At 36.8% G+C, this 19,499-nt stretch overlaps 1 protein-coding gene across 1 annotated transcript in view; it reads right to left on the minus strand.

The window, feature by feature from the left end:
* Positions 1-2,026: 2,026 nt before the first annotated feature.
* Positions 2,027-19,499, minus strand: part of LOC128236876 (ras-related and estrogen-regulated growth inhibitor-like) — a 31,388-nt gene continuing 13,915 nt past the window's right edge. Inside the window, exons 3-4 of the mRNA XM_052952005.1 lie at positions 3,402-3,475; positions 2,027-2,844 (exon numbers count right to left, since the gene is read on the minus strand). Of these exons, the coding sequence (XP_052807965.1) occupies positions 2,341-2,844; positions 3,402-3,475 (578 nt within the window). The 3' untranslated portion in view covers positions 2,027-2,340. The remainder of the gene's footprint in view (positions 2,845-3,401; positions 3,476-19,499) is intronic.

Raw genomic sequence — 19,499 nt, forward strand, 5'->3', positions numbered from 1 at the left:
AAAGATAGATTCCTATATGTTTTTATCTTACCATTCATAACATATAATATAATATATATTATATATTTGATCGGAAATTTTACCATTTGTTTCACTTTGTTCTGCTTTCGACAAATACCAGCTTACGTTAAAACATGAAGTATGATGGTGATATATAAGATGTTTTCATCTTAAATGTAACTACTATGTATACTGATTCAATAGTACTTTTATTAAGATTTACAAATGATTGCAATGATTTTCTAATGATGACATAAAATGTCAAACACATTTTTCCTCTAAACTTTACTGAAACCGACGGGGCACACGGACGTCGCCAGGGCGTTACAAGATGGAACAGTCATGTTTTGTCTTGCCCATGTCCTCAGTTGACCTGCCCAGCGATCCTGTGGCCCCAGATGACACCGAGACCCGCGGGCCGGTCTCTCATTGGCTTATTCCCGGGACCCGGTTTAACCAGTCCGTCCCTGGAGGCCTCGCCTGGGCGACCTGAGCTCCCCAACACAACCACAAGTGTATCAGATTACCGGGCCAGATTAGTCAGGCCTCCTTGCCAGTATGGTCTTTTATGGGCTAGCTTAATTCAGCTTTTAGGTTTTGTGGCTGCAATTAATTTTAGATGGTGGCGATAGGACATAAAAATGATGTCGGTTGTTTAGACAGGAAACGTAATTTAAAGAAAAACAAATGATTTATGATGGAAAACGACGTCAAGTTATGATAAAGATTACTTGATAATGACAAAAATTAATAGAAAGTTTTGTTGTTCAGTGTTTTCACACCTGGATAAAAACAGGTCTATTTAGGTCGTACAAAAACTGTTTATGATCCCACGGGCGATAAAATCTTATACGAGTCTTAATACAACCACGATACTATCTTAAACGATTTTGATAAACTGATAAAACGAAAATAAAATTATTTTATGGAAAAGATTAAAGTATTCAAAGGAATATTGGCTAAGTTTGATAGAACTGTTACTTGAAAGGACTTCTCGTGTTACCCTCTTTATATAAGCACAAAGTAGTAACATCAGACGGCCCACGCCCATGCAGGGATACCTACCTCATTTAAACGGTAATGAGGATCATTATTTATGCAAGGATGGAAAACCTACTTTCGTTGAAATTCATTTCCAAAATTATTGGTACAATATCTGTAAAAACGGGTAAAAATAAGCGCTAAGTTACAAAGGAAGCCACCAAAAGATAGAAAAGGAACACACAAGCAGCTTTTCTGGCGATTTTCTCGAAATTCATTAGCGAAAACAATAAATCTGCGGATGTTCCTCTTCAACGGGTTTGGACGATTTATATTTTGAATATTCAAATATTCTGACAGCGCGTCCATACACGGGCAATTAATCCTGGTCCAGGCCCACAGGTCTACCACGCTGGAAGAGTTTTATTCATTCGCCTGGAAACGTCAAGGATCACGTGATCCGCTTCCAGAGCGCGATTTTCACGACGTGATTGACTTACGATCACCGGTATTGCTTGTAAGACGCCATTTGTCTGTTTCGCCTCAAAGTTTAAACCTCTAATTGCGCATAATATGATCTCAATATTACCACCCTTGTCCCCAAAACAGGAAGGTCTTTATCAATTAGATGCCACAAAAACCATTCCGAGGCACTGCCTAATCGATTACTGGCGATTTATGACGCTAAAACAAGAAAATATTTTCATATTTGATGGCTAGGAATTGTAATGGATAATAAAATCCGTACAAATGTCTTGACAGTGCTACTAACTGCAACAATCTATCTTTCTTAAATGTCCCCCGACCTAGCACCGATAACATAGTCAGAAACAGACAAAAAGGTTGTTAGGCAGAAATTTAAGACCCAATTTTGTAAGGAGCTGTCAGAAGACCACATTAACAGTTACGTCATTTTCAGGAGCGCAACTCTTGATTATCAATAAAAAAGATATTAAAGAACCTGAAGATGCCCGTACTTTAAGGTTTTCAAACGAATTCCAATTAGTTCAACCGTGCATACGAATGCATTCATACAGTAAGAAAATGAAATATGATCATTATATTTAGAGGCATTTCATTTAACATAATGTATAACGTTTTTATCAACAAATATCATAATAACAGTCATATTTCATCTGAATTTAAATAAAACAAACACTGTTTACGTCTATGAAATCTGTGGACATTTTCAACGTAAATATATTTGAACGTTATGTAGTTACAGGTACAGAACATGAGTCGTTATTGTACAGGTTTAATGGATACATTCGAATAGTTTTCAATAATTACGTACAAAGATCATCAACTGCTATTCGATTTGTGAACGTCGACATATTAGAGTTATCTCCCATACCGTCATCAACTAATAGTGTACAGCGCTTTTCTACGCCGCCGCTGTCTCTGTATTGACGGAATGGTTTCATCTTTTGACGGATCGGCTGGCTGGTCGGCGACGGTCGGTAAGTTGATGGACGGGGGACAACTTAGCCTCTGCTGGAGCTCGGAGCGGCGGGTGGGCCGCCGGCAGCGCCGATAGAGATCGCAAATCACGGACCGGGCGGAGTCCCGCTCCTCCCGGACAGAGATCTCAAAGAACCCCAGGCAGCGCATCTCCAGTGCCATTTCGCGCCCTTCCTGTGTTGAGATCATTCGATCGTGCGTCCGATCGTTCATGTTGCCTACTAAGACTAATGGAATGTTTGAGGTGGCCGACTGCGCACTTGACTTGGTCTTCTTTGGGATTGAGCTGATAAGCACCTTTAGGCGACTGCACTCGTTAAAGCTGCAGCGGTCAGTGACGGCGTACACGAGCACAAAGGCGTCCGCCCACTTGATGTTCGACTCCAGACGTCCGTAATCCACCTGCAACATTTGTGTGGATAAAGTCATTAGGTCTATAAGAACGAGAACGACCTGTAGTGATATTCAAATTTCAAATTCACGACTGAAAATAGTTCATCCGTGATATAAACCGTGAATTCGTTAATATGTGAATCATGTATTGAATTCATGAAATTGAGAAAAGGTAAATTGATGACTGAAATCGTGCAGTTAAAAATATGATTGATTTGATTTGTACGCTCGGGCGTAGTGGAGTATGCCTAGTTTCGCCCCTGGCGCCATGCATTTCATCGTCATTACGAAAGTACTAATATAACATATCATGATTCTAGTGAATGGTAGACCTTATTTAATTTGTGGAGTTTAGTATGGTAGTTAATTTCATTTTTAATAAACCAACCTCGTCAGCGATGTTTTGCATTCAAGTTGTCTCTATTGCAAACACTTCAACAATGAATGACATATGTCATATGTTATACTGGCACGCCCACTTTTGTGTTTGGCGCGAGAAGTTATGCGTTACCTAATTCCCAAACGTCTGTTCCGTCATTGTCTGCTATAAACGTCAAGCAACCTACCTGGGCGGCTGTATCACGGATCTCCATCGCAACCGTATCTCCGTCCACAGGACACGTGAAATTGTACGTGTTCGCTGCACGAGAAATATGGTAAAATATGTTACACAGCAGTTGTAGTCTTAAAGATCAAATATTTAAGTAGTTTACAAAAAGTATTAACCTTGAAAAATTGTTCCAAATATAGTTCAGTATTCACACAAATAATATATATATATGATAGCAGCGTGAAGTCAGCAGCCCAGCAGACTGGCAGCCTAGCAGCGTGAACTCAGCAGCCCAGCAGACTGACAGCCTAGCAGCGTGAAGTCAGCAGCCCAGCAGCCCAGCAGCATGAAGTCAGCAGCCCAGCAGACTGGCAGCCCAGCAGCGTGAAGTCAGCAGCCCAGCAGACTGGCAGCCTAGCAGCGTGAAGTCAGCAGCCCAGCAGACTGGCAGCCTAGCAGCGTGAAGTCAGCAGCCCAGCAGCCCAGCAGCATGAAGTCAGCAGCCCAGCAGACTGGCAGCCCAGCAGCGTGAAGTCAGCAGCCCAGCAGACTGGCAGCCCAGCAGCGTGAAGTCAGCAGCCCAGCAGACTGGCAGCCTAGCAGCGTTTAGTCAGCAGCCAAGCACACCGACATCCTAGCAGCGTGAAGTCAGCAGTCTAGCAGACTAGCAGCATAGCAGCATAGCAGCGTGAGTTAGCAGTCTAGAAGCCTGACGGCGTGAAGTCAAAAGCTGAGCAGCTGGGCAGATTAGCAGCTATGCTAAGACGGACGAACTCATGTGAAGAATCCCGTCGGTTTTCAGTTTTCAAAGCCAAAAAGAAATACATAAAAAAATGAAAATAATCATTCACTGGTTTACAAAACACACCTTGAACTGAAGCAAAAATACTAAAATGAATCATTTAAAAAAATGAACACTATTCCTTTTTTGTGAACTAAAGAGATCACTTTACTCTACTTTTTGATTTCAAGCGTCTGACAGCCCCGGGCAGCCCCAGGCGTTTTATAATATTTTGACTCGGGCTGGATACATGGCTTCTAGTATATGAAAAATGAAAAAAAAATCATTCACAATAATTCGCTTGCAAAATACTCTTTAAATGACACAAAATACTAAAATGAATACCTTTTCCACATTTACACTATTCTTTGAGTGTGAACTAAAAACATCACTTTACTCCTCTTTTCCGTTTTCATTCTGGCAGCCCCAGCAGCCACAAGCAGCCCCAGGCAGCCCCGGGCGTTTTATGGTATTTTCACTCGTGCAGGATACATGGTTTCTAGTATATGAAACGTTCGAATAATTACAAGTTGAATGACTTAACAACACGGAAAATTCAGAATTTCATGTTTTCAAAGCCGAAAAAAACGAAAAAAAAATCATTCACAACAGTTCGTTTGCAAAGCACTCTTTAAATGACGCAAACATACTCAAATGAATACTTTTTCAACATTTACACTATTTTTTTGTGTGAACTAAAAGCATCACTTTACTCCACTTTTCGACTTTAGTTTTCTAGCAGCCTGGAACAGCCCAGGGCAGCCTCAAGCGTATAACGATATTTTTACACGGGCTGGATACAAGGCTTTAACTATGTGTAACGTTCGGATGATTCTAAGTTTAATGTCTTTAATGCAAAGATAAGATGTAAAATGTTACAGAACACTAATTATTTAACGTAATCTGGCTACAATTTTACTCGATTTTTATCGCTCTGCTAAGACGAAATCGTGCGAAGTTTCCCGTCGTTTTGGTTAAAAAAAAGCGCGTCTTCAAATTCAAAACACTTCATTTTGCCATTTAAGCTGTAATTTAGTTTCCCCTTACCACACTACGCATCAGAGCGTTATATGCTGAATATTGTCTTTTCTAACAACACGGAAAATTCAGAATTTCATGTTTTTAAAGCCGAAAAAAAAAAATCATTCACAACAGTTCGTTTGCAAAGCACTCTTTAAATGACGCAAACATACTCAAATGAATACTTTTTCAACATTTACACTATTTTTTTGTGTGAACTAAAAGCATCACTTTACTCCACTTTTCGACTTTAGTTTTCTAGCAGCCTGGGACAGCCCAGGGCAGCCTCAAGCGTATAACGATATTTTTACACGGGCTGGATACAAGGCTTTAACTATGTGTAACGTTCGGATGATTCCAAGTTTAATGACTTTAAAGCAAAGATAAGACGTAAAATGTTAAAGAACACTAATTATTTAACGTAATCTTGCTACAATTTCACTCGATTTTTATCGCTCTGCTAAGACGAAATCGTGCGAAGTTTCCCGTCGTTTTGGTTAAAAAAAGCGCGTCTTCAAATTCAAAACACTTCATTTTGCCATTTAAGCTGTAATTTAGTTTCCCCTTACCACACTACGCATCAGAGCGTTATATGCTGAATATTGTCTTTTCTAACAACACGGAAAATTCAGAATTTCATGTTTTTAAAGCCGAAAAAAAAATCATTCACAACAGTTCGTTTGCAAAGCACTCTTTAAATGACGCAAACATACTCAAATGAATACTTTTTCAACATTTACACTATTTTTTGTATGAATTAAAACCATCACTTTACTCCACTTTTCGACTTTAGTTTTCTAGCAGCCTGGGACAGCCCAGGGCAGCCTCAAGCGTATAACGATATTTTTACACGGGCTGGATACAAGGCTTTAACTATGTGTAACGTTCGGATGATTCCAAGTTTAATGACTTTAAAGCAAAGATAAGATGTAAAATGTTAAAGAACACTAATTATTTAACGTAATCTTGCTACAATTTCACTCGATTTTTATCGCTCTGCTAAGACGAAATCGTGCGAAGTTTCCCGTCGTTTTGGTTAAAAAAAAGCGCGTCTTCAAATTCAAAACACTTCATTTTGCCATTTAAGCTGTAATTTAGTTTCCCCTTACCACACTACGCATCAGAGCGTTATATGCTGAATATTGTCTTTTCTAACAACACGGAAAATTCAGAATTTCATGTTTTTAAAGCCGAAAAAAAAATCATTCACAACAGTTCGTTTGCAAAGCACTCTTTAAATGACGCAAACATACTCAAATGAATACTTTTTCAACATTTACACTATTTTTTTGTGTGAACTAAAAGCATCACTTTACTCCACTTTTCGACTTTAGTTTTCTAGCAGCCTGGAACAGCCCAGGGCAGCCTCAAGCGTATAACGATATTTTTACACGGGATGGATACAAGGCTTTAACTATGTGTAACGTTCGGATGATTCCAAGTTTAATGACTTTAAAGCAAAGATAAGATGTAAAATGTTAAAGAACACTAATTATTTAACGTAATCTTGCTACAATTTCACTCGATTTTTATCACTCTGCTAAGACGAAATCGTGCGAAGTTTCCCGTCGTTTTGGTAAAAAAAAGCGCGTCTTCAAATTCAAAACACTTCATTTTGCCATTTAAGCTGTAATTTAGTTTCCCCTTACCACACTACGCATCAGAGCTTTATATGCTGAATATTGTCTTTTCTAACAACACGGAAAATTCAGAATTTCATGTTTTTAAAGCCGAAAAAAAAAAATCATTCACAACAGTTCGTTTGCAAAGCACTCTTTAAATGACGCAAACATACTCAAATGAATACTTTTTCAACATTTACACTATTTTTTTGTGTGAACTAAAAGCATCACTTTACTCCACTTTTCGACTTTAGTTTTCTAGCAGCCTGGGACAGCCCAGGGCAGCCTCAAGCGTATAACGATATTTTTACACGGGCTGGATACAAGGCTTTAACTATGTGTAACGTTCGGATGATTCCAAGTTTAATGACTTTAAAGCAAAGATAAGACGTAAAATGTTAAAGAACACTTATTATTTAACGTAATCTTGATAAAATTTCACTCGATTTTTATCGCTCTGCTAAGACGAAATCGTGCGAAGTTTCCCGTCGTTTTGGTTAAAAAAAGCGCATATTCAAATTCAAAACACTTCATTTTACCATTTAAGCTGTAATTTAGTTTCCCCTTACCACACTACGCATCAGAGCGTTATATGCTGAATTGAGAATTTCATGTTTTTAAAGCCGAAAAAAAAAATAAAAAAAAAATCATTCACAACAGTTCGTTTGCAAAGCACTCTTTAAATGACGCAAACATACTCAAATGAATACTTTTTCAACATTTACACTATTTTTTGTTTGAACTAAAAACATCACTTTACTCCACATTTCGACTTTAGTTTTCTAGCAGCCTGGGACAGCCCAGGGCAGCCTCAAGCGTATAACGATATTTTTACACGGGCTGGATACAAGGCTTTAACTATGTGTAACGTTCGGATGATTCCAAGTTTAATGATTTTAAAGCAAAGATAAGATGTAAAATGTTACAGAACACTAATTATTTAACGTAATCTTGCTACAATTTCACTCGATTTTTATCGCTCTGCTAAGACGAAATCGTGCGAAGTTTCCCGTCGTTTTGGTAAAAAAAGCGCGTCTTCAAATTCAAAACACTTCATTATGCCATTTAAGCTGTAATTTAGTTTCCCCTTACCACATTACGCATCAGAGCGTTATTTTCTGAATATTGTCTTTTCTAACAGCACGGAAAATTCAGAAATTCATGTTTTCAAAGCCGAAAATAATCATACTAGTAGTTGGAGTCATAACTGAAGCTGTAAAAGTGGCAACAACAACAGTATCAACAGCAGCGTCAGTTGTTTTAGGGGATGCAAAGTCATCACAATATCGGTGGTGATGATAATTGCGGTGGTGGTGGCGTCGCTGGTGATTTTGCGATGTTGATGACAGTGGCAATAGCAGAAACAGTAGTGGTAGTATGGACAGCAAAAACTGAAGCATTACCAGCTGTATTACTAAGATTTGAAGCGCACATACCAAATGACCAAACATGCTCACCTAATATATCTATTTAAACTTCAATAGAACATAGTCGGTTCTGTTCGGGGTTATATACTTTTTTTACAGACACGATCGTGGGAAGTCATTTAGTATTTTTAGAGGTTGTGGGGAGGGGGGGGGGGGCAATATAATACACAAAACTAGTCACTCAAGGATGATGATTTTATGTCGGCCAAAATATGTTATTACACAGATCAAGGTATGAAGAAAATGCAAGATGCATCTGTTATACGAAAATGAATTCACAGTGCCCTAGAATGTGTTCATGATGATGTAAACACAATTGAAGTAGATTTGACATTCGAAGTTCAATTTCACCAATATGATATATTTTCAAGTTTCGATTGTATTTTACATGGTGTTTACGTATACAGTACAACTCCGTTGGCTCTAACTCGTTTGGCCCAAATTCCTCGTTGGCCCGAAAATGTTTCATTATACTGAAAGCAACCATTCCCGCTTGGCTCGAATTTTCCGAGTCTCGAGGTATTTTTGCCGGTCCGTATGAGTTCGAGGCAATCGGGTTCGACAGTACTAACGAGTTTTATAAAAAAAATACAGTGATCAACGGCAAACCTTTAAAAATGAATAATTAAGAGTTTTCGTATCTGTTATAAAATGCGAAATCAATCAAGCTTCTAAACATTCGAAACATTTAATTTTGCCATCTAAGCGGTAGTTTAGTTTCACCTTTCCATATCACGCATCAAAGCGTTATATGATGGATTTAGTTTTCTCTTTCATCACGAAAAATAATTCTTCACAATAGTTCGTTTGCAAAACATACCTTTAAGATGGAACGCGACTATGAACGAATGTTCGAGTTAATATCTGAAAATTGGTATACAAATAGAAGAGCATATGCCCAGTTGAGGACTAATATTACTTTTTCAATATTCAGAACAGTTTTGAAACTAACAATGTTCAAAATATACCACTGACATAAAATGATGAGACGTCTGTCATATTTTTGCGTTCCAGCTACAATTACAGACATTTTTTTATCAATTCTTCGTTTACCGCTATGAAATTTCAACCTCAAGTGTGTGCGTGTGCGTGTGTGTGTGTGTGTGTGTGTGTGCGTGCGTGTGTGTGTGTGCGTGCGCGCGCGCGCGCGCGTGTGTGCGTGCGTGCGTGCGTGCGTGCGTACGTGCGTGTGTCCGGTATAATTCATTAGAGAGGTAATTACATAGCCGAAAACAGTTCATAACACAAAATTAGTAGCCAACTAATTGATACTGCCTGCACTTCAATATGTTCATGTTGCGCGTTCGAATCCGTTATCAGGGTTTCATTAAAGCACAAATTGAACTGATGATAGTCCATGACTTAAATAGTATACCTTAAAGAATAGAATATGCGCACTATAAAAAAGCATTGACGTCACGTTTAGCTCATGTACGGGTTCAATAAGCTCAGTAAGCTTTAATAACAGTTAAAACAATGATACTTACACGCACAATATATATATTTGCGGGCTTCAAAGACTGTACATACTATTTTCGTTTATAAACTTTTTTTGTACCATTTAACTTCAGGATCATCATTTTTACCATTTGGAACATATATTTTATCGTATCGTGTGTGTGTGTGCGTGTGTGTGTGTGTGTGTGCGTGTGTGCGTGGGTGCGTGTGTGCGATTGTGTGTGTGTGGGGGGGGTGCGTGCGTGCGTGCGTGCGTGGGTGGGTGCGTGCGTGCGTGTGTGCGTGTATGCGCGTGTGTGCGCGCGCGCGCGCGCGCGAGCGTGTCCGCATACTTGCCTGCGTTCGCACGCGTTCTTGAATGTAGGATGGTTTGTGGGGTGAGTTTTTACGCATTCTTTCGTGCGTGCTTTTATTGTACCTGCGTTATGTGCGTGTGTTTGTATGTGAGTTATAACCACCCTAAATGAGCTTATATAACCTATTTAACTATAGTTCATTTATAATCAGTGCTATAATGATTTGATAATTTTTATTATTCGGAGTTTAACAGAAAAAAAACATGTTGAATTATGAATTAAACAGAAATAAACAATTGCTGGTAAATAGTATTGATCAGTGGTTTGTTCAAAACTAAGCTCTTATTAACAATAATAATATTACGTATAACGTCATGTTAAACGTTTTAATACAATACGTATTGAATAAGAAACAGGTATAGGTGTTAGATTATTTGATACTGCGCAAAAAACGAAGTCGGTAAGAAACACTTTTCTGGATATCAGGTGCTTTGTGACATTTAAAAATGTTTATATTTATTGTAATCTTAGGTCATAATTTATTTATTCTTTTTTGTTAAATCTTTTAAAAAAATACCTTCAATGTATATCTTAACAAACAAAATGCTTTATTTTATACACAAGAATGATACACATTTTAAAATATAAATACATCGCAAAATAACGTCACTAGTATACACTTATAGATTCCATGTACTCACAATGATATTTCCTACTTTTACGAATATTATTTAAATCAAAAATTTACATTAAACGATCGATATATTTGGAGGATTCATTCATTTTGCGTTTCCTTAAAAGTCAAAAATTTTTGCATCCTATTTTCCTTTTGTCGGAACTCTAGAGTAACATCGATTGATAACAACGGGTTACTTATAAGCCCCGCCCATATTGGACGCTGATTGGTCAGTCTTATTTGAAGCGGCTAGTCTGACAGGCAGTCTGCGTCATGTCAGTTCATTATTGTTAGAGATTGTTAGAGATCATGGAGGAAAGCGCCGGGCAACTGATAAGCCCCGCCTTATCTTGGTGATGATTATGCAATCGATTATCGGTCAGCTGGTTTGACTGGCATCTGCTTCATGTACGGTAGAAACCAATCGCAGAAGATAAAAATATTTACGCAATTTGATATTGAGAATTTTAGATAGGTTTTATTTTATTCTATTCCTGCCGATTAAGATTTGATTTGAAGCGATAATTTGGACAAATTAAGTTTCTTCTATGACATCAGAACATATTGTTTTGTAATACATGTGTGGCTTGTTATAAATATTATGTATGGGTTATATTCAGGATGATTGAAGCTTTTATGTGTAAAACATAGATTGTTGCAGTTTAGTTTTGTGAGTTTACCGATACTGAAACTGTTCCCATATTCCCGTTCACACATTTCAGAATTTTAAAAAAAGCTTAAAAGCTGCACTTCTTTATCATGCCATGAAATACCAGCCATTTTTTCCAGTTTTCATTTCTACGTGAGAGTCAACTTTAGCTACACATTAACCACTAATTGACCGAGAATCAAAGGTCAAATTCTCATGTTATTTTGCCGAGGTTTGCTGCGGTTTTGTTCAAGATTTGGAAGAATGTATTTAATTTAGCCAAGAAAGATATTAAGAAGTATTAAGTGTTATACGTAATTATTGACAAGTTAAAATTAATATAAACTTATACATAAACTATCTTGTTGGTCTTTAATAACAGCTGCACTCTCACAGTTATACCATTTCTGTGAGAGTGCAGCTTTAATGAGTAACATTCAACTGTTTTAAACAGGTGGCAGCTGTTAATCAAAATGGTACGCTTATGAAAACCGTTTTATTTGTAATGTAAATGTAACCTGTAATGCCTTATATAAATCTAGTTGTATTTATCAATCTAATGTATTTAGGGGTTTTACTTAGCGTATATATATTAATTTTACAAAGGAAGCTTGATTGACTTCGCATATTATAACAGATACGAAATCTCTTAATTATTCATTTTTAAAGGTTTGCCGTTGATCACTGTATTTTTTTATAAAACTCGTTAGTACTGTCGAACCCGATTGCCTCGAACTCATACGGACCGGCAAAAATACCTCGAGCCTCGGAAAATTCGAGCCAAGCGGGAATGGTTACTTTCAGTATAATGAAACATTTTCGGGCCAACGAGGAATTCGGGCCAAACGAGTTAGAGCCAACGGAGTTGTACTGTATACGTAAACACCATGTAAAATACAATCGAAACTTGAAAATATATCATATTGGTGAAATTGAACTTCGAATGTCAAATCTACTTCAATTGTGTTTACATCATCATGAACACATTCTAGGGCACTGTGAATTCATTTTCGTATAACAGATGCATCTTGCATTTTCTTCATACCTTGATCTGTGTAATAACATATTTTGGCCGACATAAAATCATCATCCTTGAATGACTAGTTTTGTGTATTATATTCCCCCCCCCTCCCCACAACCTCTAAAAATACTAAATGACTTCCCACGATCGTGTCTGTAAAAAAAGTATATAACCCCGAACAGAACCGACTATGTTCTATTGAAGTTTAAATAGATATATTAGGTGAGCATGTTTGGTCATTTGGTATGTGCGCTTCAAATCTTAGTAATACAGCTGGTAATGCTTCAGTTTTTGCTGTCCATACTACCACTACTGTTTCTGCTATTGCCACTGTCATCAACATCGCAAAATCACCAGCGACGCCACCACCACCGCAATCATCATCACCACCGATATTGTGATGACTTTGCATCCCCTAAAACAACTGACGCTGCTGTTGATACTGTTGTTGTTGCCACTTTTACAGCTTCAGTTATGACTCCAACTACTAGTATGATTATTTTCGGCTTTGAAAACATGAATTTCTGAATTTTCCGTGCTGTTAGAAAAGACAATATTCAGCATATAACGCTCTGATGCGTAATGTGGTAAGGGGAAACTAAATTACAGCTTAAATGGCAAAATGAAGTGTTTTGAATTTGAAGACGCGCTTTTTTTACCAAAACGACGGGAAACTTCGCACGATTTCGTCTTAGCAGAGCGATAAAAATCGAGTGAAATTGTAGCAAGATTACGTTAAATAATTAGTGTTCTTTAACATTTTACATCTTATCTTTGCTTTAAAGTCATTAAACTTGGAATCATCCGAACGTTACACATAGTTAAAGCCTTGTATCCAGCCCGTGTAAAAATATCGTTATAAGCTTGAGGCTGCCCTGGGCTGTCCCAGGCTGCTAGAAAACTAAAGTCGAAATGTGGAGTAAAGTGATGTTTTTAGTTCAAACAAAAAAATAGTGTTAATGTTGAAAAAGTATTCATTTGAGTATGTTTGCGTCATTTAAAGAGTGCTTTGCAAACGAACTGTTGTGAATGATTTTTTTTTTGATTTTTTTTCGGCTTTAAAAACATGAAATTCTGAATTTTCCGTGTTGTTAGAAAAGACAATATTCAGCATATAACGCTCTGATGCGTAGTGTGGTAAGGGGAAACTAAATTACAGCTTAAATGGCAAAATGAAGTGTTTTGAATTTGAAGACGCGCTTTTTTTTACCAAAACGACGGGAAACTTCGCACGATTTCGTCTTAGCAGAGCGATAAAAATCGAGTGAAATTGTAGCAAGATTACGTTAAATAATTAGTGTTCTTTAACATTTTACGTCTTATCTTTGCTTTAAAGTCATTAAACTTGGAATCATCCGAACGTTACACATAGTTAAAGCCTTGTATCCAGCCAGTGTAAAAATATCGTTATACGCTTGAGGCTGCCCTGGGCTGTCCCAGGCTGCTAGGAAACTAAAGTCGAAAAGTGGAGTAAAGTGATGATTTTAGTTCACACAAAAAAATAGTGTAAATGTTGAAAAAGTATCCATTTGAGTATGTTTGCGTCATTTAAAGAGTGCTTTGCAAACGAACTGTTGTGAATGATTTTTATTTTTTTTCGGCTTTAAAAACATGAAATTCTGAATTTTCCGTGTTGTTAGAAAAGACAATATTCAGCATATAACGCTCTGATGCGTAGTGTGGTAAGGGTAAACTAAATTACAGCTTAAATGGCAAAATGAAGTGTTTTGAATTTGAAGATGCGCTTTTTTTTACCAAAACGACGGGAAACTTCGCACGATTTCGTCTTAGCAGAGCGATAAAAATCGAGTGAAATTTTATCAAGATTACGTTAAATAATTAGTGTTCTTTAACATTTTACATCTTATCTTTGCTTTAAAGTCATTAAACTTGGAATCATCCGAACGTTACACATAGTTAAAGCCTTGTATCCAGCCCGTGTAAAAATATCGTTATACGCTTGAGGCTGCCCTGGGCTGTCCCAGGCTGCTAGAAAACTAAAGTCGAAAAGTGGAGTAAAGTGATGATTTTAGTTCACACAAAAAAATAGTGTAAATGTTGAAAAAGTATTCATTTGAGTATGTTTGCGTCATTTAAAGAGTGCTTTGCAAACGAACTGTTGTGAATGATTTTTTTTTTTTTTCGGCTTTAAAAACATGAAATTCTGAATTTTCCGTGTTGTTAGAAAAGACAATATTCAGCATATAACGCTCTGATGCGTAGTGTGGTAAGGGGAAACTAAATTACAGCTTAAATGGCAAAATGAAGTGTTTTGAATTTGAAGACGCGCTTTTTTTTAACCAAAACGACGGGAAACTTCGCACGATTTCGTCTTAGCAGAGCGATAAAAATCGAGTGAAATTGTAGCAAGATTACGTTAAATAATTAGTGTTCTTTAACATTTTACATCTTATCTTTGCTTTAAAGTCATTAAACTTGGAATCATCCGAACGTTACACATATTTAAAGCCTTGTATCCAGCCCGTGTAAAAATATCGTTATACGCTTGAGGCTGCCCTGGGCTGTCCCAGGCTGCTAGAAAACTAAAGTCGAAAAGTGGAGTAAAGTGATGCTTTTAGTTCACACAAAAAAATAGTGTAAATGTTGAAAAAGTATTCATTTGAGTATGTTTGCGTCATTTAAAGAGTGCTTTGCAAACGAACTGTTGTGAATGATTTTTTTTTTTTTCGGCTTTAAAAACATGAAATTCTGAATTTTCCGTGTTGTTAGAAAAGACAATATTCAGCATATAACGCTCTGATGCGTAGTGTGGTAAGGGGAAACTAAATTACAGCTTAAATGGCAAAATGAAGTGTTTTGAATTTGAAGACGCGCTTTTTTTTAACCAAAACGACGGGAAACTTCGCACGATTTCGTCTTAGCAGAGCGATAAAAATCGAGTGAAATTGTAGCAAGATTACGTTAAATAATTAGTGTTCTTTAACATTTTACATCTTATCTTTGCTTTAAAGTCATTAAACTTGGAATCATCCGAACGTTACACATATTTAAAGCCTTGTATCCAGCCCGTGTAAAAATATCGTTATACGCTTGAGGCTGCCCTGGGCTGTCCCAGGCTGCTAGAAAACTAAAGTCGAAAAGTGGAGTAAAGTGATGCTTTTAGTTCACACAAAAAAATAGTGTAAATGTTGAAAAAGTATTCATTTGAGTATGTTTGCGTCATTTAAAGAGTGCTTTGCAAACGAACTGTTGTGAATGATTTTTTTTTTTGTCGGCTTTAAAAACATGAAATTCTGAATTTTCCGTGTTGTTAGAAAAGACAATATTCAGCATATAACGCTCTGATGCGTAGTGTGGTAAGGGGAAACTAAATTACAGCTTAAATGGCAAAATGAAGTGTTTTGAATTTGAAGACGCGCTTTTTTTAACCAAAACGACGGGAAACTTCGCACGATTTCGTCTTAGCAGAGCGATAAAAATCGAGTGAAATTGTAGCAAGATTACGTTAAATAATTAGTGTTCTTTAACATTTTACATCTTATCTTTGCTTTAAAGTCATTAAACTTGGAATCATCCGAACGTTACACATAGTTAAAGCCTTGTATCCAGCCCGTGTAAAAATACCGTTATACGCTTGAGGCTGCCCTGGGCTGTCCCAGGCTGCTAGAAAACTAAAGTCGAAAAGTGGAGTAAAGTGATGATTTTAGTTCACACAAAAAAAAGTGTAAATGTTGAAATAGTATTCATTTGAGTATGTTTGCCTCATTTAAAGAGTGCTTTGCAAACGAACTGTTGTGAATGATTTGTTTTTTTTTTTCGGCTTTAAAAACATGAAATTCTGAATTTTCCGTGTTGTTAGAAAAGACAATATTCAGCATATAACGCTCTGATGCGTAGTGTGGTAAGGGGAAACTAAATTACAGCTTAAATGGCAAAATGAAGTGTTTTGAATTTGAAGACGCGCTTTTTTTTAACCAAAACGACGGGAAACTTCGCACGATTTCGTCTTAGCAGAGCGATAAAAATCGAGTGAAATTGTAGCAAGATTACGTTAAATAATTAGTGTTCTTTAACATTTTACATCTTATCTTTGCTTTAAAGTCATTAAACTTGGAATCATCCGAACGTTACACATATTTAAAGCCTTGTATCCAGCCCGTGTAAAAATATCGTTATACGCTTGAGGCTGCCCTGGGCTGTCCCAGGCTGCTAGAAAACTAAAGTCGAAAAGTGGAGTAAAGTGATGCTTTTAGTTCACACAAAAAAATAGTGTAAATGTTGAAAAAGTATTCATTTGAGTATGTTTGCGTCATTTAAAGAGTGCTTTGCAAACGAACTGTTGTGAATGATTTTTTTTTTTTTCGGCTTTAAAAACATGAAATTCTGAATTTTCCGTGTTGTTAGAAAAGACAATATTCAGCATATAACGCTCTGATGCGTAGTGTGGTAAGGGGAAACTAAATTACAGCTTAAATGGCAAAATGAAGTGTTTTGAATTTGAAGACGCGCTTTTTTTTAACCAAAACGACGGGAAACTTCGCACGATTTCGTCTTAGCAGAGCGATAAAAATCGAGTGAAATTGTAGCAAGATTACGTTAAATAATTAGTGTTCTTTAACATTTTACATCTTATCTTTGCTTTAAAGTCATTAAACTTGGAATCATCCGAACGTTACACATATTTAAAGCCTTGTATCCAGCCCGTGTAAAAATATCGTTATACGCTTGAGGCTGCCCTGGGCTGTCCCAGGCTGCTAGAAAACTAAAGTCGAAAAGTGGAGTAAAGTGATGCTTTTAGTTCACACAAAAAAATAGTGTAAATGTTGAAAAAGTATTCATTTGAGTATGTTTGCGTCATTTAAAGAGTGCTTTGCAAACGAACTGTTGTGAATGATTTTTTTTTTTGTCGGCTTTAAAAACATGAAATTCTGAATTTTCCGTGTTGTTAGAAAAGACAATATTCAGCATATAACGCTCTGATGCGTAGTGTGGTAAGGGGAAACTAAATTACAGCTTAAATGGCAAAATGAAGTGTTTTGAATTTGAAGACGCGCTTTTTTTAACCAAAACGACGGGAAACTTCGCACGATTTCGTCTTAGCAGAGCGATAAAAATCGAGTGAAATTGTAGCAAGATTACGTTAAATAATTAGTGTTCTTTAACATTTTACATCTTATCTTTGCTTTAAAGTCATTAAACTTGGAATCATCCGAACGTTACACATAGTTAAAGCCTTGTATCCAGCCCGTGTAAAAATACCGTTATACGCTTGAGGCTGCCCTGGGCTGTCCCAGGCTGCTAGAAAACTAAAGTCGAAAAGTGGAGTAAAGTGATGATTTTAGTTCACACAAAAAAAAGTGTAAATGTTGAAATAGTATTCATTTGAGTATGTTTGCCTCATTTAAAGAGTGCTTTGCAAACGAACTGTTGTGAATGATTTGTTTTTTTTTTTTTTCGGCTTTAAAAACATGAAATTCTGAATTTTCCGTGTTGTTAGAAAAGACAATATTCAGCATATAACGCTCTGATGCGTAGTGTGGTAAGGGGAAACTAAATTACAGCTTAAATGGCAAAATGAAGTGTTTTGAATTTGAAGACGCGCTTTTTTTAACCAAAACGACGGGAAACTTCGCACGATTTCGTCTTAGCAGAGCGATAAAAATCGAGTGAAATTGTTGCAAGATTACGTTAAATAATTAGTGTTCTTTAACATTTTACGTCTTATCTTTGCTTTAAAGTCATTAAACTTGGAATCATCCGAACGTTACACATAGTTAAAGCCTTGTATCCAGCCCGTGTAAAAATATCGTTATACGCTTGAGGCTGCCCTGGGCTGTCCCAGGCTGCTAGAAAACTAAAGTCGAAAAGTGGAGTAAAGTGATGATTTTAGTTCACACAAAAAAATAGTGTAAATGTTGAAAAAGTATTCATTTGAGTATGTTTGCGTCATTTAAAGAGTGCTTTGCAAACGAACTGTAGTGAATGATTTTTTTTTGATTTTTTTATTCGGCTTTAAAAACATGAAATTCTCAATTCAGCATATAACGCTCTGATGCGTAGTGTAGTAAGGGGAAACTAAATTACAGCTTAAATGGTAAAATGAAGTGTTTTGAATTTGAATATGCGCTTTTTTTAACCAAAACGACGGGAAACTTCGCACGATTTCGTCTTAGCAGAGCGATAAAAATCGAGTGAAATTGTAGCAAGATTACGTTAAATAATTAGTGTTCTTTAACATTTTACACCTTATCTTTGCTTTAAAGTCATTAAACTTGAAATCATCCGAACGTTACACATCGTTAAAGCCTTGTATCCAGCCCGTGTAAAAATATCGTTATACGCTTCAGGCTGCCCGGGGCTGCTGGGGGCTGCCAGAAAACTAAAGTCGAAAAGTGGAGTAAAGTGATGTTTTTAATTCACACAAAAAATAGTGTAAATGTTGAAAAAGTATTCATTTGAGTATGTTTGCGTAACTTAAAGAGTGCTTTGCAAACGATCTTTTGTGATTTTTTTTTTCATTTTTTCGGCTTTGAAAACATGAATTTCTTAATTTTCCTTGTTGTTGGAAAAGACAATATTCAGTATATAACGCTCTGATGCGTAGTGTGGTAAGGGTAAACTAAATTACAGCTTAAATGGCAAAATGAAGTGTTTTGAATTTGAAGACGCGCTTTTTTCTTACAAAAACGACGGGAAACTTCGCATGATTTCGTCTTAGGAGAGCGATAAAAATCGAGTGAAATTTTATCAAGATTACGTTAAATAATTAGTGTTCTGTAACATTTTACATCTTATCTTTGCTTTAAAGTCAATAAACTTTGAATTATCCGAACGTTACACATAGTTAGAGCCTTGTATCTAGCCAGTGTAAAAATATCGTTATACGCTTCAGGCTGCCCGGGGCTGCTGGGGGCTGCCAGAAAACTAAAGTCGAAAAGTGGAGTAAAGTGATGTTTTTAGTTCACACAAAAAGAGTAGTGTAATTGTTTTTAAATGATTCATTTGAGTATTTTTGCGTCAATTAAAGGGGTGTTTTGCAAACGAACGTTTATGAATGTTTTTTTCTTCAATTTTTCGGCTTTGAAAACCTGATTTTCTGGATTTTCCGTGTTGTAAGAAAAGACAATATTCAGCATACAAGGCTTTGATGCGCGGTGTGGTAAGGGGAATCTACAGCTTAAATGGCAAAATGAAGGTTTTTGA

This window comes from Mya arenaria, chromosome 6 (genome assembly GCF_026914265.1).
Source record: "Mya arenaria isolate MELC-2E11 chromosome 6, ASM2691426v1".
Classification (NCBI taxonomy): domain Eukaryota; kingdom Metazoa; phylum Mollusca; class Bivalvia; order Myida; family Myidae; genus Mya; species Mya arenaria.